The sequence below is a fragment of the Chiloscyllium punctatum genome, chromosome 20 (genome assembly GCF_047496795.1).
Source record: "Chiloscyllium punctatum isolate Juve2018m chromosome 20, sChiPun1.3, whole genome shotgun sequence".
In the NCBI taxonomy this organism is placed as follows: Eukaryota; Metazoa; Chordata; class Chondrichthyes; order Orectolobiformes; family Hemiscylliidae; genus Chiloscyllium; species Chiloscyllium punctatum.
This window is the reverse complement of record NC_092758.1, coordinates 20984480-21011283: the sequence shown is the minus strand read 5'-3', so window position 1 is coordinate 21011283 and position 26804 is coordinate 20984480. Positions and strand designations below refer to the sequence as shown.

At 41.4% G+C, this 26804-nt stretch overlaps 1 protein-coding gene across 2 annotated transcripts in view; it reads right to left on the bottom strand.

Moving 5' to 3' along the window:
• LOC140491959 (E3 ubiquitin-protein ligase SH3RF1-like) overlaps positions 1–25933 on the bottom strand; it is a 73606-nt gene extending 47673 nt beyond the window's left edge. For both annotated transcript variants that reach the window (XM_072590471.1, XM_072590472.1), the window contains exons 1-2: positions 25340–25933; positions 20601–21008 (exon numbers count right to left, since the gene is read on the bottom strand). In XM_072590471.1, the coding sequence (XP_072446572.1) occupies positions 20601–20993 (393 nt within the window). In that variant the 5' untranslated portion in view covers positions 20994–21008; positions 25340–25933. The remainder of the gene's footprint in view (positions 1–20600; positions 21009–25339) is intronic.
• Between the last annotated feature and the right edge of the window lie 871 nt (positions 25934–26804).

Genomic DNA, 26804 nt, shown 5'->3' with positions numbered 1-26804 from the left:
GTGCTGTAATTGACTCCATGACCACTGTGTTGACATTTGTCCATCCATATTGTTATTTAGAGACATTCCATGTTGAGATACATGAAATTCTAAAATATTGTCAGATTTATTCATGCATAGTAACTTTGCACACTCACCTTCAGAATGATGAGAGAAACATTAATTCCACTTCCAACCTGGTTTTGCTGAAACAGTATTATAACTAAGGTGTGAACACTATTTCAGCAATATCAAGTTCAAGGTGTCAGTTATGCCTGAGTTATCATTCTAAGGTGTTAATACTGCCTGTTAACATTGCACAGGCTGTAATCTCTGTACAGAGCTCAATCTGTGTGCTGTTACTGTATTGATTACCATATAAGTGATGATAATGTAGGAAGGAAATTTATCAACAACAATATTCTTGCCTGTGACTTTAACACCTGTTTATATAATCCTTGACAGAACCAGCGATTAAGTAACAAAAGAAGCTCATTACACACTACAATGTGGGTTCAGACCAAACCTACGCTGACAGCACATGAATGCCTTAATGTCTCATAATGTATTGCACAGACTGAGGTCTGATGACATCGCGTGCCGCTGCTGCCAGCATATCAAAAGCATTTGCACAAAAGCCCCCACACTGTGGGTTTTCAACACAAAATGCCTTTAATCTGACAATCTCCCTTTGATTGGTAATATTGTGAATTCAAAATATCAAAAGGAGGTAGTGTAAAAAGAGCCTCTTTACTATAAACTCTATTAAAGAAGTCCAACTGCAAATATTCAGGAATTAACCTGATTACTGTATCTCCTTAGAAAGAGTCCCTTTGTTGTAAATAATGTAAAAGTGGTTCAGTTACAACGACGGAATAAAAAAATGCCTATTGCTATAAATATGGAGCAAATATTTAATATAAGCTTCAGCTATTGTATATTATGATAGGAACACCATTTATATTATGCTGAAAAATCTTGCTCTTGTAAAAAAGAACTACAGATGCTGGAAACATGAAACAAAAACAGAAATTACTGGGGAAACTCACCAGGTCTGGAAGCATCTGTGGACAGAAAGCAGAGTTAACATTTCAAGTCCAGTGGCCCTTCTACAGAACTGATAGTAGCTAGGAAAAGGTAGCATTCATGCTGATGACAAGGTGTAGAGGTAAAAGGAGTAAGTGGATAGGTGGAGATGATGCCCAGAGAGACAGAAAGGAAGTTAAGTGGACAAAGGATGGTTGATAGTAAGCCAAGAAAAGCCCGAATACCTCTTTCTATATTTTGTACCCAACCCCCAACTCAGGCCTTTTCATAATATTCAGAGAAAGTGAGGACTACAGATGCTGGCGATCACAGTCGAGAATATAGTGCTGGAAAAGCATAGTATTAGTTACTTTCAGCACAGCCAATCCATTTTCACCTACTCAGGGTTCCGATTATTACTTTTCTCCTTTTCCTGGCTTCCTATCATTCCTTTTTCTGCCTAACTGTCTTTCTCTCTGGGCTCTGTCTGCACCTATCTGCTCATGTTTCCCTCTAAAATATCATCTTTTCCTAGCCATAATCAAGATAGACCAGATCGAAAAGTTCAAGTTCTAAACTGGAGAAAGGCCTATTTTTATGGTATTAGGCAAGAGCTTTCATAAGCTGTTTGGGAGCAGATGTTCACAGGTAAAGGGACGACTGGAAAATAGGAAGTCTTCAGAAATGAGATAATGAGAGTCCAGAGAAAGTATATTCCTGTCAGGGTGAAAGGAAAGGATGGTAGGTATAGGGAATGCTGGATGACTAAAGAAATTGAGGGTTTGGTTAAGAAAAAGAAGGAAGTATATGTCAGATATAGACAGGATAGATCGAGTGAATCCTTAGAAGAGTACAAAGGCAGTAGGAGTATACTTAAGAGGGAAATCAGGAGGGCAAAAAGGGGAAATGAAATAGCTTTGGCAAACAGAGTTAAGGAGAATCCAAAAGGTTTTTACAAATACATTAAGGAAAAAAGGGTAACTAGGGAGAGAATAGTGCCCTTCAAAGATCATCAAGGCGGCCTTTATGTGGAGCCGCAGGAGATGGGGGAGATACTACGAGTATTTTGCATCAGCATTTACTGCGGAAAAGGATATGGAAGATATAGACTGTAGGGAAATAGATGGCGACATCTTGAAAAATGTCTACATTACATCAGAAGAAGTGCTGTCTGTCTTGAAAAGCAGTAAAGTGGATAAATCCTCAGGACCTAATCAGGTGTACCATAGAATTCTCCGGGAAGCTAGGGAAGTGATTGCTGGGCCTCTTGCTGAGATATTTGTCTCATCGATAGTCATAGGTGAGGTGCCGGAAGACTGGAGGTTGGCTAACATGGTGCCACTGTTTAAGAAGGGTGGTAAGGACAAGCCAGGGAACTATAGACCAGTGAGCCTGACGTTGGTGGTGGGCAAGTTGTTGAAGGGAATCCTGAGGGACAGGATGTACATGTATTTGGAAAGACAAGGACTGATTAGGGATAGTCAACATGGCTTTGTGCTTTGGAAATCCTGTCTCACAAATTTGATTGAGTTTCTTAAAGAAGTAACAAAGATGATTGATGAGGGCAGAGCTGTAGATGTGATCTATATGGACTTCAGTAAGGCATTCGACAAGTTCCCCATGGGAGACTAGTCAGCAAGGTTAGATCTCATGGAGTACAGGGAGAACTAGCCATTTGGATATAGAACTAGCTCAAAAGGTAGAAGACAGAGGGTGGTGATGGGTTGTTTTTCAGACTGGAGGCCTGCGACCAGTGGAGTGCCACAAGGATCGGTGCTGAGTCCACTACTTTTCATCATTTACATAAATTATTTGGATGTGTGCATAAGATGTATAGTTAGTAAGTTTGCAGATGACACCAAAATTGGAAGTGCAGTGGACAGCGAAGAAGGTTACCTCAGATCACAACAGGATCTTGATCAGATGGACCAATGGGCTGAGAAGTGGCAGATGGAGTTTAATTCAGATAAATGCGAGGTGCTGCATTTTAGGAAAGTAAATTTTAGCAGGATTTATATACTTAATGGTATGGTCCGAGAGAGTGTTGTTGAACAAAGAGACCTTGGAGTATAGCTCCTTGAAAGTGGAGTCGCAGATAAATAGGACAGTGAAGAAGGCATTTGGTATGCTTTCCTTTATTGCTCAAAGTATTGAGTACAGAAGTTGGGAGGTCATGCTGCAGCTATACAGGGCATTGGTTAAGCCACTGTTTGAATATTGCATACATTCTGGTTGTCCTGCCTATCGGAAAGGTATTATGAAACTTGAAAGTGTTCAGAAAAAGTTTACAAGGATGTTGCAAGGGTTGGAAGATTTGAGTTATAAAGGAGAGGTTGAAACAGCTGGGGCTGTTTTCCCTGGAGTGTCAGAGGCTGAGGGGTGACCTTATAGAGGTTTATAAAAATCATGTGGGGTATGGATAGGGTAAATAGACAAAGCCTTTACCCTGGGGTCGGGGAGAACAGAACTAGAGGGCATAGGTTTAGGGTGAGAGGGGAAAGATATAAAAGAGACCTAAGGGGCATTTTTTTCACACAGAGGGTGGTACGTGTGTGGAATGAGCTGCCAGAGGAAGTGGTGGAGGCTAGTATAGTTGCATCATTTAAGAGGCATTTGGATGGGTATATGAATAGGAAGAGTTTGGAGGGAAATGGGCCGGGTGCTGGCAGGTGGGACTAGATTGGGTTGGGATATCTGGTCGGCATGGACGAGTTGGACGGAAGGGTCTGTTTCCATACTGTACATCTCTATGACTCTATAATTTCTGAAGAAGTGTCACTGGGCTTGAAACATTAACTCTGTTTTCTCTCTGCAAATGCTGCCAGACTTGCTGAGTTTCTCTAGCAGTTTTTATTTTTGTTACAAATCTTCTAGTGGACTGGCATTATGAGGTTGAGTGCTCTGATCCTATTTCTATGCTCCAGCATCATGGATCGAATCCCTTGTTCCAAAACAGCTGAAAAAGGAAGCTCTTTGCAACTTTGAAATTGATGTCACTGTAAAGACCCAAATGTAACAATGGTGCAGGAAGGGTTTGAATTGATGGCAGGGCAGGGCAGCTGTACCTGTATTAAATTGGGAAGGAAAAGTAGTAATGGATCCTTACAGGTGTTCACAAACAATCTTCACAGCTCAAAATGTGTTATGTTCCTTTCAATCATGGAATACATGAAGCCCGGGGTATCGTTAATCACGAGAAGCAGTGGAAATGATGGAATGAACCCAACTTATCTTTATTTGCTACATCTTTAATGCACAATGTAGTGAGGTCAATGACAAACATCAACAATGCAAGGAAGTTGTTCTTTTTGGAAGCATGAGCACAATGGGTAGGTGTATTGTGGGTGTACAGGGAGTCAGTCAACAATCTGCTGTTGTCATAGTATTGTCAGCTTTAAAGAAGATATTTTGCACTTTACTGCAAGCAACCATCTACACTCAGAGAAACAGATGAATCCTCACAAGTCTATAAACAGTGAAGTCCAGAAGCAGAGATACACATATTACAGAATTGTTTTATGAATTATAATGTACTGATATTCTGCATTAAGTTGATGGATATTGTAGTTGACACATTAAGCCTTTTGAGATTTCACATTAGCCGAAGATGAGAATAGTTTCAGTCACACAGTAGTAAATGTGTTTTCAGGTTTTTTTATTCCTGGAGAAGTTATGTACCCAATAATTAGCAAGGAACAGTTCAGACTTGAAATGCACTACCTATAGGGTGGTGAAACCTGAAAGGAAGGAAGACTAACTGGAATGCTCTTTGAACATTCAATGTGCTGAATGGGATTCTTCTGCGCTGTACTACACCATGATTTTTTTCTTTCTCTAATATTGCACTGCTCTTTATAAATCTAAGACTTGATATTCTACCTTACTGCTCTCAGGTATATTCATGGTCATCAGAACACTGGCTTTACAAACATATGACTTAGGTACAGAAGTAGGCCTTTCAGTGGGTGACATCATTGGCTTCCCTTAAACTTGACAGTATCTGAAGTAAGCACTTGGCTCTGACAGGGTAATGGGATTCCCAAATGATGGGAAATATACTGATAGACAATACACATATCTGTATATGCATACCAACTCAAAGTTCCAAACAGCAAAAGTATCAGTTTGTTAACATGCAGTTGATGTTTGGTGATGCATAGAGCAACATGAAACTCAATGTTTGTTCTCTGGTAGCAGTCTCAATGCTTCCAACCTTTGCTTTATTTGAGCCATCATGAAGAACCAGAAGGTAGTTTCTTTTTTACAAGGCTACCCTTTACGCATGGCTTCTGACACTATTCCACGCCACCTGAACACACAAGGGGAGTGCTGGTAAAATGAGAGCTCTATTGACACGAGCAACTTTGTGGAACAAAATCATTAGTCAAGAGCTCCATTGCCTTGATTGCTTAGTGGGAATTTTACAATACTCACTGGAGGGGGTCTCCAAATTCCTCGTGATCTGTTGTGTGCTACACAATCTGGTTCACACAAGAGAAAACAGTCTTTGCCACTATTTAATGTCTGTGGGCATTGGGATGAAGAGGACAAAGTGGTGGAAGAAAAAGAGAAAGGGAAAGGGCATCTTGGAAGCCATCATTTTGATGGTGCATCTGTGAGCAGTTAATTAAACATAGATTCCTTTAAATATGCTGCCACTTTGCTGTTCCACTGATGCTTAGCAAAAAGCCCGAAATAAAATTTAGACAACAAAAAGAACAAAACAGCAACCCTTCTCATAATAAATGCAAAACTGAATTATTCAACTAGGTGCATTTTCTTAGCCAGGTGAATGCCTTTGCCTGACACACTGTTCCTTCCAGAGTTTCCCCAATGGCACCAGCATAGCTGACTGTCAATGGGGGAGACTGCAGAATGCTCTGAGCAACTCTGGGCTTTGACAGTTCCATTGCTTTGGGCTGTTCCATCTCAAAATGGGAGGCAACAGTCTTGACAGCAGTGAGAATAAGAATACATCATCCTGCAGTAGGACAGCAGCTTTGTGCATGATAAAGCTACAGTCACTTCCCAGAGGGGCACCTCAGCCATCCTCAATCTGTATTGAAAAAAAAACTTCCTGGAATATTCTAAGACTCAGCAAGCCTTTTGTGCATTGCTATTGTCCCTTATTTCAAGAGATCATAGAACATAGAACAATACAGCGCAGTACAGGCCCTTTGGCCCTCGATGTTGCGCCGATCCAAGCCCACCTAACCTACACCAGCCCAATAACCTCCATATGCCTATCCAATGCCCGTTTAAATGCCCATAAAGAGGGAGAGTCCACCACTGCTACTGGCAGGGCATTCCATGAACTCACGACTCGCTGAGTAAAGAATCTACCCCTAACATCTGTCCTATACCTACCACCCCTTAATTTAAAGCTATGCCCCCTCGTAATAGCTGACTCCATACGTGGAAAAAGATTCTCATGTTCAACCCTATCCAAACCCTTAATCATCTTGTACACCTCTATCAAGTCACCCCTAAACCTTCTTTTCTCCAATGAAAACAGCCCCAAGTGCCTCAGCCTTTCCTCATACGATCTTCCTACCATGCCAGGCAACATCCTGGTAAACCTCTTCTGCACTCGTTCCAGTGCCTCCACATCCTTCCTATAGAATGGCAACCAAAACTGCACACAATACTCCAGATGCGGCCGCACCAGAGTCTTATACAACTGCAACATGACCTCAGGACTCCGGAACTCAATTCCTCTACCAATAAAAGCCAGTACGCCATATGCCTTCTTCACCGCACTATTTACCTGGGTGGCAACTTTCAGAGATCTGTGTACATGGACACCAAGATCCCTCTGCTCATCCACACTACCAAGTATCTGACCATTAGCCCAGTACCCCATCTTTTTGTTACTCATACCAAAGTGAATCACCTCACACTTACCCACATTGAACTCCATTTGCCACCTTTCTGCCCAGCTCTGCAGCTTATCTATATCCCGCTGTAACCTGACACATCCTTCCTCACTGTCAACAACTCCACCGACTTTCGTATCATCCGCAAACTTGCTCACCCAACTTTCTAGCCCCTCCTCCAGGTCATTTATAAAAATGACAAACAGCAATAGTCCCAAAACAGATCCTTGCGGAAAAGATCAGAGTAAAAAGTCAGGAATTCTTACTGCAACTGTACAAGGTGCTGCTGAGATAACATCAAGACTACTGGGAGCAGTTTGGTCACTTTACTTAAAGGAAAGATATCATGAGAGGCGGTTCAAAAAAGGTTCACTGGAATGATCCCTGGTGTGGAGGGATTATTCGATGAGCAAAAGTTAAACAGGTTGGAACTCTACTCACTGGACTTATGCTCTCATTGAAACAGATATAATTCTTAAGGGGCTTGACAGGGTAAATATGAGAGGTTGTTTCCCCTCACTGGAAGTCTAAGACCAGAGGACATAGTCTCAGAATAAACAGGCATCAATTTAAGAGGGTTGTGAGTCTTTGGAGCTTGGTGCCACAGAGAGCTGTGGAGACAGACTGCTTGTGTATATTTAAGGCTGAGATAGATAGATTCTTGATCAGTAAGGGAATGAAGGGCGATGGGGAAAGGAAAATGGCCGTGAGGTATGTCAGATCAGCCATGATCCGACTGAGGCCAAATAGCTCCTGTTGTTCCTATTTCATTTGGTCATATGGTCTTATTGGGGTAAAAACAATGACTGCAGATGCTAGAAATCAGATTCTGGATTAGTGATGCTGGAAGAGCACAGCAGTTCAGGCAGCATCCAAGTAGCTTTGAAATCGACGTTTCGGGCAAAAGCCCTTCATCAGGAATAAAGGCAGTGAGCCTGAAGCGTGGAGAGATAAGCTAGAGGAGGGTGGGGGTGGGGAGAAAGTAGCATAGAGTACAATGGGTGAGTGGGGGAGGAGATGAAGGTGATAGGTCAAGGAGGAGAGGGTGGAGTGGATAGGTGGAAAAGAAGATAGGCAGGTAGGACAAGTCCGGACAAGTTATGGGGACAGTTACTGAGCTGGAAGTTTAGAACTAGGGTGAGGTGGGGGAAGGGGAAATGAGGAAACTGTTGAAGTCCACATTGATGCCCTGGGGTTGAAGTGTTCCGAGGCGGAAGATGAGGCGTTCTTCCTCCAGGCGTCTGGTGGTGAGGGACCGGCGGTGAAGGAGGCCCAGGACCTCCATGTCCTCGGCAGAGTGGGAGGGGGAGTTGAAATGTTGGGCCACAGGGCGGTGTGGTTGATTGGTGCGGGTGTCCCGGAGATGTTCCCTAAAGCACTCTGCTAGGAGGTGCCCAGTCTCCCCAATGTAGAGGAGACCGCATCAGGAGCAACGGATACAATAAATGATATTAGTGGATGTGCAAGTAAAACTTTGATGTATGTGGAAGGCTCCTTTAGGGCCTTGGATAGAGGTGAGGGAGGAGGTGTGGGCGCAGGTTTTACAGTTCCTGCGGTGGCAGGGGAAAGTGCCAGGATTGGAGGGTGGGTTGTTTGGGGGCATGGACCTGACCAGGTAGTCGCGGAGGGAACGGTCTTTGCGGAAGGCAGAAAGGGGTGGGGAGGGAAATATATCCCTGGTAGTGGGGTCTGTTTGGAGGTGGCGGAAATGTCGGCGGATGATTTGGTTTATGCGAAGGTCAGTAGGGTGGAAGGTGAGCACCAGGGGCATTCTGTCCTTGTTATAGTTGGAGGGGTGGGGTCTGAGGGCGGAGGTGCGGGATGTAGACGAGATGCGTTGGAGGGCATCTTTAACCACGTGGGAAGGGAAATTGCGGTCTTTAAAGAAGGAGGCCATCTGGTGTGTTCTGTGGTGGAACTGGTCCTCCTGGGAGCAGATCCGGCAGAGGCGGAGGAATTGGGAATACGGGATGGCATTTTTGCAAGAGGTAGGGTGGGAAGAGGTGTAATCCAGGTAGCTGTGGGAGTCGGTGGGTTTGTAAAAAATGTCAGTGTCAAGTCTGTCATCATTAATGGAGATGGAGAGGTCCAGGAGGGGAGGGAGGTGTCAGAGATGGTCCAGGTAAATTTAAGGTCAGGGTGGAATGTGTTGGTGAAGTTGATGAATTGCTCAACCTCCTCACGGGAGCATGAGGTGGCGCCAATGCAGTCATCAATGTAGCGGAGGAAGAGGTGGGGAGTGGTGCCGGTGTAATTACGGAAGATCAACTGCTTTACGTAGCCAACAAAGAGACAGGCATAGCTGTGGCCCATACGTGTGCCCATGGCTACCCCTTTGGTCTGGAGGAAGTGGGAGGATTCAAAGGAGAAATTGTTAAGGGTGAGGACCAGTTCGGCCAAACGAATGAGAGTGTCGGTGGAAGGGTACTGTTGGGGATGTCTGGAGAGGAAAAAACGGAGGGCTTGGAGGCCCAGGTCATGGCGGATGGAGGTGTAGAGGGATTGGATATCCATGGTGAAGATGAGGCGTTGGGGGCCAGGGAAACGGAAGTCTTGGAGGAGGTGAAGGGCGTGGGTGGTGTCTCGAACGTATGTGGGGACCATCAAAGTTTTACTTGCACATCCACTAATATCATTTATTGTATCCGTTGCTCCCGATGCGGTCTCCTCTACATTGGGGAGACTGGGCGCCTCCAAGCAGAGTGCTTTAGGGAACATCTCCAGGACACCTGCACCAATCAACCACACCATCCCGTGGCCCAACATTTCAACTCCCCCTCCCACTCTGCCGAGGACATGGAGGTCCTGGGCCTCCTTCACTGCCGCTCCCTCACCACCAGATGCCTGGAGGAAGAACGCCTCATCTTCCGCCTCGGAACACTTCAACCCCAGGGCATCAATGTGGACTTCAACAGTTTCCTCATTTCCCCTTCCCCCACCTCACCCTAGTTCTAAACTTCCAGCTCAGTAACTGTCCCCATAACTTGTCCGGACTTGTCCTACCTGCCTATCTTCTTTTCCACCTATCCATTCCACCCTCTCCTCCTTGACCTATCACCTTCATCCCCTCCCCCACTCACCCATTGTACTCTATGCTACTTTCTCCCCACCCCCACCCTCCTCTAGCTTATCTCTCCATGCTTCAGGCTCACTGCCTTTATTCCTGATGAAGGGCTTTTGCCCGAAACGTCGATTTCGAAGCTACTTGGATGCTGCCTGAACTGCTGTGCTCTTCCAACACCACTAATCCAGCATATGGTCTTATTATCTGGAACCACGATTCTGCTCAACAATAAGCAGGCCTTGCAATAGCAATCAGCATGGCTTCAGTCTCAGCCCTCTGCAGCAGAAGTTGGTTAGGGGTAAGGTACATTGAGCAGTGTATGAAGTTGGCAGGGATGAGGTGACAATTGAAGCTACATTTACTAACCTTTACCTGTTAAATCCTTCTTGGACATGATGGCTAAACACTCAGTTGAGTTTTCGGGTTTCTAAATATCATTCCCTTTCTTCCTTGCCCCTTGAAAGGCATCACCTTTCTTATATCCTTTTCGGCATTCAAGTTTTGATGTCTTTGGTGCTGCATTAAGAGAATCTGGGAGGGCTCTCAGGTCAACTGATGCTCCTCTTGTGCCTTCTCCAAGATATTTCTGAAAACCGTTCTCACAGCTGCTACTATTTCTTTACAAAGTACACATTTGAATATTGTTGACAAAAAAGACAAATTTTGTCAAAGCATTTCATCTTGCACTGCTCTTGACAATTATAGAAAATACCAAAGTAAAGAAAAAATAATATTTATACTATATGAGAGAATAGCTCATTGGTTGGAAGTGGTCTATGATTGGTTAGAGCCGTTATCATGGGCATGGCATCAGTTAATAATGACTGACACTTAACTAATAAGCTAAATTTTAAACTAGACAGACTAACTCTGATTAGTTAAGATTTTGATCTGAGAATTGAACCAGACAATGTCTGTCATGTTATTTGCTAAATTGAAACAGACACAGGGTATATGTATGTTATTTTTGTATGTAAAAACAAGGCCCTGTGTTGTATAATTGTGCCTTCCACTACAGGGTCATCTGACAATCCTAAATTGGCTATCAGCAGAGCTCTTCACACACTCAAGATTATTTAACAAATATATAATTGCAGCATCATATCTAATGTTCCACATGCTTGTCATGCATTTTGCAAATACTAGCCAGTTGGGTATGATCAGTATGTTGCTTCTTGCTAAGAGCTGAAAAGCTATACTGTTTGAGACAATTTGCCAGAGTTTGGGATGAATGGCATATGTACCTAGCATCACATAGGCACTGAAATTCATATACCACATAACTTATTTGTGTGACAAGCTGATCATCTTGACATTTGATGGCAGTATCCCATTAATGGCAAGCACCATTCATGTTGCAAAGGCTTTGTGTTACTTAAATTTTGAGCTCACTTACTCTTCCAGGGCACTTTCTACAATCAAAAATGAAGGCTTTAGAACTGTTCATGAGTTTACGCTTTATACAGCAAGAATTATGTGTTTAGGACAGCCATTGCACAGCTGACAGCCTTTTCTCAGTTCATTTCTCACAGCAATGCCTACACTGATCAAAATCAGGGTGACTAGTTTCAACAACGGGTGCATGAAGATATTCAGTTTTTGTTTAAGATTCCCCCCCACAATTTATTACCATTTAAATAATAATCTGATTTCCTCTCTTTGCTACCAAGTGGATAACGTCACATTTATCTATATCAGAATTCAAATGTGAGATTATGCATTTTGGCAGGAAGAATAGAGGAGCTGAATATGATTTTAAGAAACTACTACAGAAAGCCCTAGAATAGAACACTTTGAGAGTCCTTGCTCCCCCTTATCAATTTTGATAGGAACATATTCAAAGACCTCTATCAGATTTATCAAACATGATTCCCCCTTCATAAATCTATGTTAACTCTGCTTCATCAATTTTCTAAATATACAGCAATTACATCCTTTGTAATAAATTCCAAGCATTTTCCAGTTTCTACTGATCTCAGGCTAACTGAGATTTTCTCCCCCCCTCCTTTCTTAAAAAGTGGAGTTACATTTGGAAAATTCCAATCTGCAGGCAGCATTGAATTAATTGGAATTTGAATTAATAGAATTTTAAAAGATATTCACTAATGCATTCATTATTTGTGTTGTAATCTTTTTCATCTTCCAGGTTTTTGGGTCCCAGGATTTATTGATTTTCATTCCCATTAATTTCTTCAATTCTCCTGTTTTACTAATACTAATGTTATTCAATTCACTCACTACAACCTTAGACTGCAATTATTTCAGGGAGACCTTTTCTATCTCCCTCCACAACAATTTCGATCTTTATTAAAATTTCAGACAACGTTGTTGATTTTCAACATTGGTACACTTTTCTAATTGACTGCCCATTGAGTTTTTTTAATGTCTTGAATGGGATGCGGACATTACTGGTAAGGGTGGGACTTCCCCAGTTGCCCTTGTGAAACACTTTAATAGATCCTAAGGCCATGAAATGTGTTGTGTAAGTATGAGCCGTCTCCTTTTTCCTGTTATTCTGTCCACTACCAAAGATATGGATTTTTCACATTCCATGCTACTTAAACATTTCCACCTAATGTTATAATCAATTATCTCAAAGTCATGGGTGAACCTATGCTGAATCTATAATGATCGTCACCTTCACATTTTTGATGTAGCTATCCTCAATGTTAACTATCATAATTGGCATATTTGAATCTTTTCAGTGATGCACAATTTACAAACTCATAGTCTGCAAGAAGAATCATGATTGAACTAATGTATTTCAATTGGTCCAAAGCAACATAATTCTGTATTTATAAGGTACCTTTCTGAGTAAAGTGTTCCCGAGATGCTTTGTCAAACATTTCAAGTTTGTGTTTCAAGTCAAATGGGGACATGATAGGACAGATGACCAAAGGTTTAGTCACAAAGGTAGATTTTAGGGAACGTCAAAAGGGAAGAAAGAAAGGCGGTTAAGTGACAGGAAGTTTTAGGGAGGAAATTCCAAAGTTAGGGGCTCTGGTGGCTGAAGACATGGTTGCCATTGGTGAAGTAAATTAAAACTGGGATTGCTCAGAAAGCCAGAATTGGTAGAGTACTAATGTCTCAGAGGGTTGCAGGGCTGGAGGACATTGTAGGGCTAGAGGAGGGAGTAAGGTCTTGGCAGGCTTTGAAAATAAAAGGCTGAATAATTGGTTTAGTGCCAGGAAGCAGACAGTGATAGCTGAAGGGTGTTTATATGACTGGAAACCAGTGCCCAGAGGTGTACCACAGGGTTCAGGGCAGGGTCCCTTCCATTTGTTGTGGTCATTAATGATGTGACACAAATGTAGGTGTTTGAATCAGTAAGATTTGGTGGTCAGTTGAACAGAACAGCAACAAATTGAATTTAATACTGAAAAAAAGTGTGAGGTACTGCATTTTGGAAGGATTAACAAGGCATGAGGATACACATTGAATAGTAGGAACTTAGAAAGTACAGAGGATCAGATGGACCTTGGTGAGTATGTCCAAAGATCCTTGAAGGTAGCAGGATAAGTAGATAAGGTACTTAGGATGGCTTATGGGATACTTGTCTTTATTTGCCAAGGCATTGAATACATGAACAAGGGGGCTATGATGAAGCTATATATTACGTTAGTTCGGACATAGTTGGGGTATTGCGTGCAGTTCTGGTTGTCACACTATAGGAAGGATTTGGTTACACTAGAAGGTGCAGAAGAGATTCACCAGGAGGTTGCCTAAAATGAAGCAATTCAGTTATAAAGACAGACTAGATTGGCTAAAATTGCTTTCTGTAGATAAGAGAAGGCTGAAGTGGGTGGGGTCCATTAAAGTGTCCAAAGTGCTGATAGGCATAGACAGGGAGAACTGCTTACTCTTGGTAGAGGGAAGAGGCAAGCGTGTGGTGCTCAAAAAACACAGCGGGTCAGGCAGCATCTGAGGAGCAGGAAAATTGACGTTTAGGGCAAAAACCCTCCATCAGGAATGAGGCTGGGAGCCTCTTGGTAGAGGGGTCAACAACCAGGGAACACAGTTTTAAGGAAAGGTGCAGGAGGTTTTGAAGAGATTTCTAGCAAAACTTTTTCACCCAGAGAGTTGTGGGAACCTGGAATTCACTGCCTGTTGGTAGAGGTGAGAACCCTCAAGACATTTAAGAACTATTTAGGTGAACACTTGAAACGCTATAGAAAACATGATCTGGGTTAAGTTCTGGGAAATTGGACTAGACTAGAAGGATGTTTGATGATATGCATGAACAGGATAGGCTGAAGAGCCTATTTCTATACTGTAAAAACGCTATGACTCACAATCTGCTTGGTTTAAATTTAAACAAAGCTTGGCAGTTATCTGTTAGAACTATCGTTTCATACACTATAAGTGCTGCTTTCCCTTTATTTTTGGCATTTGTTGTGAATTGGCCCAATGGGTGCAAGTCAAAAATCTTTGAAGAAGCGTGACCATTTTTTGTTGTCAGCAATGCTTAAATTCTGTGCTACTATCTGACCACAAGTACAGACTAGCTGTGACTTACACTGGCCATGTTCCTCCTGGACTGCTTGCTGAGTGTGTAATCATCCAGCTGTGCATTTAGTGCAGGGCTGCACACTTAAATATTTGAGATGAGCAAATTGTACAAACCATACCTGTTGTCCCTGCCATCCTGACTAGGCACAAGTTAGTTATACATCATGACCTCAACATCGTGTTAGTTGACCTTATCAAAGTTTTAGATCATACATTGCCTGATTTTCCGTAACATTGCCCTCTGCTAGAATAGGCTAAGACAGAGGTGGGGAACCTTTTCATGTTGGAAAGCCGCATTAGTTGTAATCTAATAAGTCTGCATTCAAAGAAACTTCAATTATATATTCTTCAAAATTCACATTATTTTGTAAAAATCTAACTACTATGTACTAACTAACTAAAAAGAATGAAAAACATGTTAATTCTAAAGTTAACTAACCTTTTAATGACTTTGTTGTGACTGCTTTTTGTAGGAAAGCATTTAAATATTTGGTTGCAGCATGGAGGTCTGCAGTTTTAGCTGATCCTTTAGATTAGATTAATTAGATTAGATTACTTACAGTGTGGAAACAGGCCCTTCAGCCCATCAAGTCTACACCGCCCCGCCGAAGCACAACTCACCCATACCCCTACATTTACCCCTTACCTAACACTACGGGCAATTTAGCATGGCAAATTTACCTGACCTGCACAGCTTTGGACTGTGGGAGGAAACCGGAGCACCCGGAGGAAACCCACGCAGACACGGGGAGAACGTGCAAACTCCACACAGTCAGTCGCCTGAGGCGGGAATCGAACCCGGGTCTCTAGCGCTGTGAGGCCGCAGTGCTAACCACGGGGTATTGGTCATTTGTGACCTTAAGGACGTCTTGATTTTGGTTAAGTAGGAGAATGTAGATTCGCAGCAATAAGTGGTTGAAAAGCAAGAAAGCATTTCTCGTGCATGTTGCTGAAGGTATGAGTATTCTATTGCATTTTTCCATATTTCAATCGGATCTTTCTTAGCGTCAAATAAGGACTTTAAAATGTCATCTTCTGAGACCTCAATCAATTCCATCTGTAGTTCGTTAGGAGCCTTGGACACATCTACTAGGTGAGGTTGAAATCTAATTTGAGTGTGATGTCATGATTCTCAAAGTCAGAGAACCTTTCATTGTATTCTCCAATTAATTAAGTCTATAACAGCTGCGTATTCTTCAAATGATTCACAAGAATCCTCCTGTTCATCAATGACTTACCAATTTTTTAATTGTGGCGGTCAGTCTGTGAGGATTATTTAGTTGAATTTTCATTTACTCTGGTATTTAAATACATTCGTTTTAAGATTAAAATAATAATAATAAAAAGGACAAAAAAAAAGGCTTGTTCTGCAAAATTTGGTTTCATTCAAAAGGCCACACACAATGGCCTGGAAGACCACATGCGGCCTTAAGGCCACATGCGGCCTTAAGGCCACAGGTTCCCCACCCCTGGGCTAAGATAACTTGGGTTTAACCTCTTAGCTGTGAGATGACATCCTAAATCTGTACTACCTGAGTACTGTCAAAGAGGCTTTGTCAACCAGGTATTTAAGATTGCACTGGAACCTAACTAGTTACCTTCTGCTGAAGGGGAGACTACTGCTAAATAAGTAAAGCTTTGTTAAGAACATTGTAACTCTGTATAAATAGCTGGCACACTAAAAGTAATTCTTGCTAGGAGTGTAATCTGTGTGATTAATTAGCACAGTGAGGATAATTAGTGCCTATGGACATTTGGTACAACTAACTCAGTTAGTGCTGTGAAGAATGTGGGTAATGTACTGGTTTGACCTGAAGAGATAGCTAACACAATATGTACAGCTGGTAAATGAGGGTAGTTGGCATTGTGAAGCTAGCTGGCAATTCAAGAATAATTAATACTGAAAATGCAGATGGCACAACCATGGTACTTAGTGCCTTGAAGGTATTGACACAGCAAGAGTGGGGCAGACTATTGAATTTTACTTAGAATTCACATTATAAATGGAGCCTTCAATTAGGGCTGACACACTCCTTAATTACAACAGAGAGTGGAAAGATTTCATTTTCAACAAATAAGATCTTGCTTTTGTTTCAATACAAATAAACAGGGAGAGTGTGTTTGTCTCATTTTAAACATTACTGTCTGTGACACAGTCTCAAACTACTCACATGTTTCTACTGACAAGAAATGTTTCTAACATGGCTTGATCATTTGCTATCCTGAAGCTAAATCTTACAATACAATTCCTCTTATTGCTGAGGGTCTTAAGCATTGATAGTAAGTGCACTGAGCCATGCTTTTGTAATCCTTGCTCAGTTTGATCTCTCTTTACAAAATAATGTATACAGGACAGTGAACAGTTTTTTAGTAGGGCTTGCTCTTTGTCATTGATCTACACGCTCACAGATTGTAAAAGTGCTGTTGCTCTGATGCAAAACCTAAGTGGATACTATTTGGACATGAGCAGTCTGCTGCACAAACCACAGTGTCAAGCAGGTTTCCTAGGCAACGTGGTACAAATAACAGACCTGATAGCAGAACACTTGAATCAGATGGATGGCAAAATGATGTGAATGCTTACTGGTGTCTTCGAAATGACATTAATAAAAAAATCCCTTTGATTCAGTCAGGGCAAATTAGATTTTATTCCACCCTCATAAAGCAGGATAAAAGGATTATGGGTAGATGATCCAGACCTTAAAATATGGTGATAAGACCATAAGAAATTGGAGTAGGAGTAGGCCATCTGACCACCCCACCCCCCCACCCCTCCCCAAAAGTCTGCTCCGTCATGCAATAAGATTGTGACTGATCTGTTAGTGGACTGCTCCACTTATCCACCCTCTCACTATAACCCTTAATTCCTTTACTGTTTGAAAATCTGTGTCTTAAAAACATTCATCAAGGTAACCTCAACCATTCCCCAGGCAGGGAATTAAGCCACGGTGGCTCAGTGGTTAGCACTGCTGCCTCACAGACCAGGGACTGGGTTCAATTCCCACCGCAGGCAACTGTCTGTGTGGAGTTTGCACATTCTCCCCTGTGTCTGTGTGGGTTTTTTCCGGGTGCTCCGGTTTCCTCCTACAGTCCAAAGATGTGCAGGTTAGGAGAATTGGCCATGCTAAATTGCCCATAGTGTTAGGTGCATTAGTCAGGGGTGAATGTAGGAGAATGGGTCTGGGTGGGTTGCTCTTCGGAGGATCGGTGTGGACTTGTTGGGCTGAAGGGCCTGTTTCTACACTGTAGGAATTCTAATTCTGACCCTTCTTCAAAATTTAATCATGGGATGTAGGTATTGTTTCTCAGTCAGCATTTATTGTCCTTCCTTAGTTGTCCTTATGTTGGTGGAGTTGGCACTGCCTTTTTGACCACTGCAATCCATTTAGTAGAGGTAGATCGGATCTGAGCTCTGAAATCCTACCAGATGTAGACTCCCAATGCCATTAGGGAGGCAGTTCCAGGATTCTGACCCAACAACATTGAAGGAACAGTGATCTATTTCCAAGACAGCATGGTGCATGACTTGGAGGGGAACTTGCAGATGGTGGTTTTTCCAATGGAATTATACTGGTTACCTTTTTAATTTCTCACTGCAGTTCAGAAGCTGAGGAACTCAGAATCATAGAGAAATTTTATTAATTTCGGCATATCAGACACAGTTATATCATAATGTATGCATGAACTACAGCTTTCCACTCAGACAGATATAGGTCATGGGGGTGGGAAAAGGACTCCCCAATATAAGTGGACATCTTTCCTTTCTAAGTCAGCTTCAGGAATGCCCCATATATAGTCTACAAGTAATATTATCGCCTATACTGTACAAAATTTCAGTCTTTACAGGAGAAAATCTCGTCGAAAAAAAACCCACTCATGTCTGGCCCAAATATCTGTTCCTAATTTGTTAATTAGTTTAATTTTGTAAATGTTTCCACTGTCTGTTTTGCTGGGCTCCCCCATTATTGAAGATGTGGGTATTTGTGGAGGCTCCTCCTCAGTGAGTTGTTTAATTGCCCTTCACCATTCATGACTGCAACTGGCAAAAGTTTAGAGCTTAGATCTGATCTGTTGGTTGTGGAATTGTTTAGATACGTCAATCACTTGCTGCTTATGCTGTTTGGCTTGCAGGTAGTTCTGTACTGTGGCTTCACAAGGTTGACACCTTATTTTAATGTTATAGTTCGTGGTGCTTCTGGCATGTCCTCCTACACCCTTCATTGGATCAGGGTTGACCCCCTGGCTTGATAATATTGGTAGATTGGAGCACATGCTGGTTCATAAGCTATAATTCTGCTGATGTTGATGGTCCACAGTGTCTCTTGCATACCCCGTCTTGTGTGCGAGATCTGTTTGAAATCTGTCTCATTTAGTATAGTATTACAGCCACAAAGCACAATGGAGAGCATCCCCAATGTGAAGGCAGAATTTTACTTGTACAAGTACCGTATATTGGTGATTTCACTCAATACTGTCATGGACAGTATGTATAGGAGGCAAATTAGTGATTGAATCATCGAATTTACAGTACAGAATGAGACCATTTGACCAATCGTGTCTCTATCAGCTCCCATAAGAGCTACCTAACTCAACCCAGTCTCCAGACCTTTCCCTGTTGCCTTCTAAATTCATCAGTTTCAAATTTATATATCCAGCTCTCTTTGATGATGACAAGGTCAATTCTTTTCTTTGTTGTTCTTTCAGTACCTGCGACAGGAACAGTCCAGCAGTTCTATCTTTCAGTTTTCAATCAGTTCAGTCAGAATCAGACACACTTTGTGATGAACATTTAAAGCCCTCATCCAGAGTACATAGTATAGCCTTGTCACCCTCCCAGTGGTGTTTATCAGAGAGAGGGCATAGATGGCAATCAGCTACTGATCCCAGTTGATGGAAATACTAGATACGTTAGAACCCAAGGTCACACTAGGCCGATAAATACATTCTTGTCAAACATTTTTTTGTTTACTGCAGTCACTGAACATATTCATAAGAGGCCATAAGCTACTTTTCAAATGAATATAAAATGTATTACACAAAAGATCAACTAACTATGCTGTGGTATATAAGAACACTTTGATATGGTCTCGTTACAAATATCATAAAGAAAGATTCCACCCTTTTCCCTAACAACAATCTGACAGATACTGAAACCTCTATGAAGAGTTACCATTGTGGTAGCTTCCTGCTCACTTGGCACAGCTGTAATAGGTTTTCTTTCAGCATATTTCTGCATTCTTTTGTGTGTTCCCCCCCCCTAGATCTACCTCAACTCAATAATCAAAAGGGAACGATAACTTCACATCTTCAGCAGCCATGTAGAATGGCTTTATCCCGGACACCTCTACAGCCTTAGGTTTTGGCTTCCTTACTGCTTGGACCACTAGCAACAATGCTCTTAAGGACCCCCTCATTCTAAATGAGCTTGTTTCTGTCTGAATGAACTCTCCTTCTCGGTCTCCCTGGGCCAGGTAAACACTCTAGCAACTATCTCCCTGGGTGGCTTGCTGCTCATGTTTCTAAAGTTGCTTGTTTTTTTGGAAGTGCCTTTTTTGAAAAAATCACCGCTAAAAATTTACTTTCTGACCTTTTTAAAAACAAAGTATGTCTTCATTGAAGTGAAAACAAAAATCCAATTTCCTCTACTTTAGAACATAAACTCTCAAAAGCAATGATACATTACGAACATTCATCACATGCCCAGCTATGTAATAATAATTGTTATTGTGTGCTAGAACACTACTTTCTATCTATTATCTTTCTATGACAGATCAGAAAGAAAATGAAGAAGACTGACTTCTTGTGTTTGTATGAGCACACGAGTAGCTGTTCTGATTGAAATGTCTTCCTTTTGATTTGGAACATAAGGCTTCCAAATGTATTTTTATTAGATAAAACCTTCTGTCAGACAAATAAAATGAGGCCATCTCTTGGCCATCTAGGTATTGCAAAGGAACAATTTCATCACAGAGGCAAGAAATGCTTGCGATTCTATATAACTTTATCCACTTTGTTTACTGACTCATCCACTTTAACCAACCTAGGTTCATCCCTACAGGTCCAATCAGGATATTTTCTGTATGCTTGCCTTTAAAAATGCTTTCACTTCACTCTGCATGAGAAGAATGAAATGGCTTAATCATTACCTTCTCTATGGGGCTCTTGGCTGCGTTCACCAGACTAGCTTGCAAACCTCTTGTATCTGTGCTTCTTTGTCCATGTTCCTGATTTGAGGGCGTCTGAGGCAATCGATCAGGAGTGATCCTGAAATTGCTTTGCCCATACTTAATGCCATCCAGCAGGCGAACCAGTAATAAGTTAACTGGCAGCTCTTCAATGCTGCATGTAACTGGAGTCCTGCATTCTGGGCATCGGAGCTCCTTCCTGGCATTAAATATTCTCTGGAGACATGGTTTACAAAATGTGTGCTGGCATGGCAATACTTTGGCAGTAGCATCTAGCCTTTCAAAGCATACAGGGCATTCCAGCAGGTCCAGCAAGGCTAGATCATCCATTCTACTTCCACAATACCATGTCATCAAAATACGATCACTCTGAAAATCAAACAAAGCAAAGGTCCAATTCATTTCTCAAGCATTAAAATGATATTGATCATTTGCTATGAATCTGTTCATATTATTATTTGGAACTGAGTTTTATAGTTCATAAAACTCATTTCTTTCCTGTGCCTGAGCTTTTTTTATTATTGATTCACTTTATTTATTGCTCATCCCTCAGGCCTATTGAGAACCTGAAGTTCAGGCATTTTCTTTAATCACCACAAACTTGATGGTTCAATATAACTGGCTGATTTGCTAGGCCATTTCACAGAGCAGTTTAAATTTAGATTAGATTACTTACAGTGTGGAAACAGGCCCTTCGGCCCAACAAGTCCACACCGCCCCGCCGAAGCGCAACCCACCCATACCCGTACATCTACCCCTTACCTAACACTACAGGCAATTTAGCATGGCCAATTCACCTGACCTGCACATCTTTGGAGTGTGGGAGGAAACCGGAGCGCCCGGAGGAAACCCATGAGGCGGGAATTGAACCCGGGTCTCTGGCGCTGTGAGGCAGCAGTGCTAACCACTGTGCCACCCAGAACTGTATTTCTATGTTAACTATATTTCTGTGGCTCTGGAGTCACGTAGACAATCACAGATAAGGTCTGCAGATACCTTTCCTTTAAGGGTATTAGCAAACTAGATGTGTTTTTACAGCAATCCATTTGTTTCCTGGCCACCACAACTAATGGTAGCATTTTTCGAAAAATTCACATTTACTTATTCAAATTCCTCAAGTGGTGTGGAGAGGTTTTTTTCATTTTTCCATATTCGGAATGCTGACTTCAATGATTACTAGTCCAGCAACTAAATTACTATACCATAATACTCTCATAAGGTAACGCATGAAATGCACAATACCATTAACATACCATAAATCATCAAATTGCTTTCTAAATAACTTCCATTTCCTTCCTCTAAAGGATATATTTACTCATCCTGAGATATAACACTACACAGAAATTAGAGCACAAAAACAGCCCATTTGATCCAAAAGATCAAAGCAAGTATTAATTCCGATGATACAAAGTTAGGCAGGAAAGCAAATTGACGAGAAGTCATAAAGTGTCTGCAAAGTGACACAGTTCGAACGAATGAATAGGCAGGTGAAGTAAAGTGTGAGAAAATGTGGATCTGTTGACTTTGATGGGAAGAGCAGAAAACCGGAATATGATTTAAATTGACAGAGACTGCGGAATTCTATGCTGCAAAGGAGTCAGGATATTCTTGTACTTGAATCACAAAAGGTTCAGCAGCAAACAGAGCAAAGATTTTGAAAGGCAAATGGAATACTGGCCTTTATTGCAAAGGGATGAAGATAGAAAGATCTTGGTGCAACTGTACAGGATATTGATGAGATCATACTTATAGTAAAGTACTACATACAGGTTTAATCTCCTTATTTGAGGAAGGATATACTTTCATTGGAGGAAGTTCAGAGAAAATTTTCCAGGTTGATTCCTGGAATGAAGGAGCTGTTAAGAGGAAAGTTGAGCTATTAATATATATATTTACTGAAGTGCTAAAGAATGGAAGGTGATCTTATTGAAAGATTCTGAGGGACTTGAGTAGGTGCTGAGAGAATGTTTCCTCTTCCAAATGAATCTAGAACTAGCTTCAAAATAAAACATTTTCCAAATGGAGGAGTATTAGTTATTAGTTTTTAGGATTCTCTTCCATAACAAGTAGTGGAGGCCATTGAATATATTCAAGGTTATGTTAGATTTTGATCTGAAAGGTAGTCAAACGTGCTCACAGAAAATTGGAGTTAAGGCCACAAATAGATCAGCACTAATCTTATTGCAGGCTCGAACATATTGATTACTTAATCCAGCACCACATGAAAGAGGTTGGTCTCTTAAACATTGAAGGCTGAGATACTGAATTTCCCATAATTCTGCTTCCAAGAGGGAGCTCTGAAGCCCAGAGAACATTGGGAAATTATTCACCTCCAGAATCCAGCCTCCTGAATTTGCACTATGTATGAAGCATGAGAAATCTTCATTTTCTTTGTAATAGGGTGAGCAACCATCTAGCACTCAACCCAAGTAGCCATTTTCCTTTCCAATGGGATGCAGTGCACATAAGTGGTGCTGGAAAAGCACAGCAGGTCAGGCAGCATCTGAAGAACAGGGGAAAAAAAAATTCGACATTTCGGGTAAAAGCCCTTCATCAGGAAGATTCTTGATGAAGGGCTTTTGCCCGAAACATCGATCTTCCTGCTCCTCAGATGCTGCCTGACCTGCTGTGCTTTTCCAGAAACTCTAGCCTAGACTCTGATTTCCTCACTTTCGCCCTGTGCAGTGGATATAAACCAGGAATGGGAATTCTAGCTGGTCATCTTTCTTTGACTGTGCAGGAGTACAGGGGCTGAGTGCATGAAGTGATTTTCCAGGTGACATTAACTCCAACATAAACTGGTAATTGAAACTTGGACCTTCTGGTTTATATGGCTCATTTCCACATTGCCATCTTTAATAAGTGGGACAGGAGGCAAAAATTACCATCTATAATCAATGCCCATGGTTCAGTTTACTAATGTGACACATTCTTACACTTACAATCAATTCTCTTGAACAGGTTACATCTGTTTCTATAACCGTTCTAATGATAATGAAATTCCAACAGCTGTTATATTCCAATGTTTATATCTCGTGAGAATTTCCATCTAAAAGATTAATGACTTATGTTGTCATTGATTATAAAGAGAATTGGCCAGCTTAGAATTTAAAAGTTTACCCCAAGGCCTAAGGGACCAAGTTGACAGGTGGAGGAATGTCTCCTCTCTGTGACACAGGTGAGGCTTTTGTGTTTGATATGCATGAGCATGTGTATGTCAGTCTCAACTGAATTAAATCCAATGCACAAAAATGCCCCAAATCTAACAGCAGTTGCCACTAATCACACACTGAGAGGCAATAAGCAAAACTCAATACAGAAATGGAAAATTTTACCTCAAGTTTTTTCTGAACTTAAGTTTGGAGAAAAATAAAGCTTGGTTAGCTTTACCATTGAACCCCTATGTAGGTAATCATGGTCTGGAGAATGTTTAAAACTGTACGTATTGTCTTAGTCGTCAATGTGCTGGAAGCAGTGATGTCTACATATATTCTGAATTAAAGTTGTGTCAATTCTACTTTAACCTGCAATGACAATACGGCTTCCCAGAAACTACTTTGTGTCATAACACAATATTTTAACCCATTTAAAAATCACACAACACCAGGTTATAGTCCAACAGGTTTAATTGGAAGCTAGTGTGCTTCCAATTAAACCTGTTGGACTATAACCTGGTGTTGTGTGATTTTTAACTTTGTACACCCCAGTCCAACACCGGCATCTCCGAATCTTAACCCATTTACATTTATATATCAACTTAATCGACCTTGGAACGATACAACATACTTGCCATAGTGAACTATACTGACTAGACTAACTGAAATTTGTCTCTCTTTGAAAGTGGAAACCAAACAATTGGCTGCTCCTCATAAATGATAGGTGGTGTTCTGATTTTCATTGCTCTGTTTTTGTGGTTTCCTTAGATTATTGCTCTCAGCATTACAGACAGTTGTGGCATTCAGAACATGCAATCAGTATAACATGACAATGTAAGTATCGTTATTTGGAGCTGGCAGACCCTGTTATAAATGGCAGCAGAATTATAGCCCTTAGTGTATGAGAGGTGCAAGGAAAAAAGTGAAAAATGTTCACTGCTCCAGTATTAGCATCTCTGACCTTGATGAAGCTTAAAGACTACACCACAATAAAGGTTGGAAATATCTGACACAAATACATTCCAATTTAGATGCCCTCATCTTTTTTTCAGTTAATCAATTTTGACAATGAAATGAAGCCATTTGCTCTGTTTTATAACTGTACTGGAATTAGTAACCTTAATCCAGATGCTATAACTGTATCAAAAGACAAGTCTCATTTTCCTCCCCTCCCCCTGGGAAATACTTGCTTTCCACTTCGTTATTTTACCTTCCAAGGAAAATCAAAGGTTGAGTATCTTATCACAGCACATCACAGAAGATGGAAATAACACTGTTTATACAGTATAGTGCAAAGAAATAATAAAATCTCATTCATGTATTTTCAATGCATTTTCTTTTGCACATTAGAGATTTGAACTGTCTGCCTTTAGTAACATTCCACCTGTTACTCGTTCACTATAAATCAATGAATTTGACAAATTATTTCAGAAACCTCCAATTTCCTCATTATAGATGCAACCCCGGCTGCAGTGCATTGGATTTGCCGACACAGACAAGAGATTTCCGAATTTTTAACAATAGACATTTTGAATCGGTACTGACCTGTCACTTGATGTAGATATAAGACGTGAATCCCGAGAGAAGTAACGATGGATCATTCTCCATTCCAAAGGATGTGTTTCATGAAAATCATACTAACATATTCTTGCTCCCAAGTCAGGGTCAGCTCAGAACTGCCAACAATATTCTGACACCTGTGCAAAAGCTTCAAAAATTACTGCAAAGCTGTTTCCCTCGACCGCGTTTGCACCTCGATTTCTTTCCCATTCATGCAGTAGCAAGGTACAACAGCAATTTAAATGTCCAATTTCCTTGTCAATGTAAGTGCATCACATTAATGTTCAAACAAATTAGAACATGAGGAAAGATTCTCATTCTACTGTTAGTGGGCTTCTTGCCAAATAACCTCAGTCCAGTTAGATATCCAGTCGTGAGATCACGCCACCCAGATCCAGAACAGAAACTGCACCACCGATCCGATTACAAGACAATATTAACCACTTCATTACTGCTGGAAATTCTCTGCATATTGTCATATTTATTCTAAGCCTTAAGAAGCCAAAGATATTGGATGCACAAGGCAGCCTGTTCCATCGTTATTCATCTCTTACCACACCCAGTCGGGGCCACTAACAATATCACCGCTCCTGTGAAAAAAAACACTTACTCGGAGATGAGCTGAACAGTTCCCTCTGCTGGTATCATCTGCAGTGGCTCTTCATTCATGAATATAAAAAGACCTTGCCATAGACACAATTTACTTACGAAAAATTCCTCGGTAGAATATAAATAACCCTGCAGTTGTCACTTTGGAAACATTGCCTGATAGCACAGCAACTCCAATGAAGAAGGCAGTTTGACTAGTGAGAGGGGAAAGCCAACTATAAAGGGAGCATGCTGACTCAGGAGAGACAGGCGGTGGACAATTGTCTTGGTGGTACTGATCAAGCAGAAACCCACAGGGGAAGAGTGCAACTGTTAGTGGGATATCTAGGGCGAATTGCCTCTGCTATATAAACGTTCAGCGTTGTTAGAGGGAAGTCTTACTTCTTAATTGTGATTGGGAAACGAGAAAGATATGGAAAGACTGTTACTGCTAACAACAGGTAACCTGACTATGACAGGTGCAGTTTCCCATACAAATGTTAGTCAAAGCTTTCAAACCTTTGATGAAAATTAACTCTCTGTGATAGACCAAGACTTCATTAAAATCGGAACACTTTCCAGGGAATGGTAGGAAACCAATATCTCGCATTCCATAAAACACCTGCATTTTAAATACCAGGGGTGAAAATACCCTGCTCCAGCAAGTTCTTGTGCAACAATTTAATGGTCAGCAGATTGCTTAAATAAGGTCCCCATCTCAAAGCAAGTTCTGTCTTCAAGAGATGCCAGTGGATAAAATTGGTTGGCAGCTCTCTATTCCCAGCAGCACCATCAGGAAGTGTCTACTGCTGGGACTGCACTCCCAGTGGAGATAGTCACTGCCTCTGGACATTGAGATAAG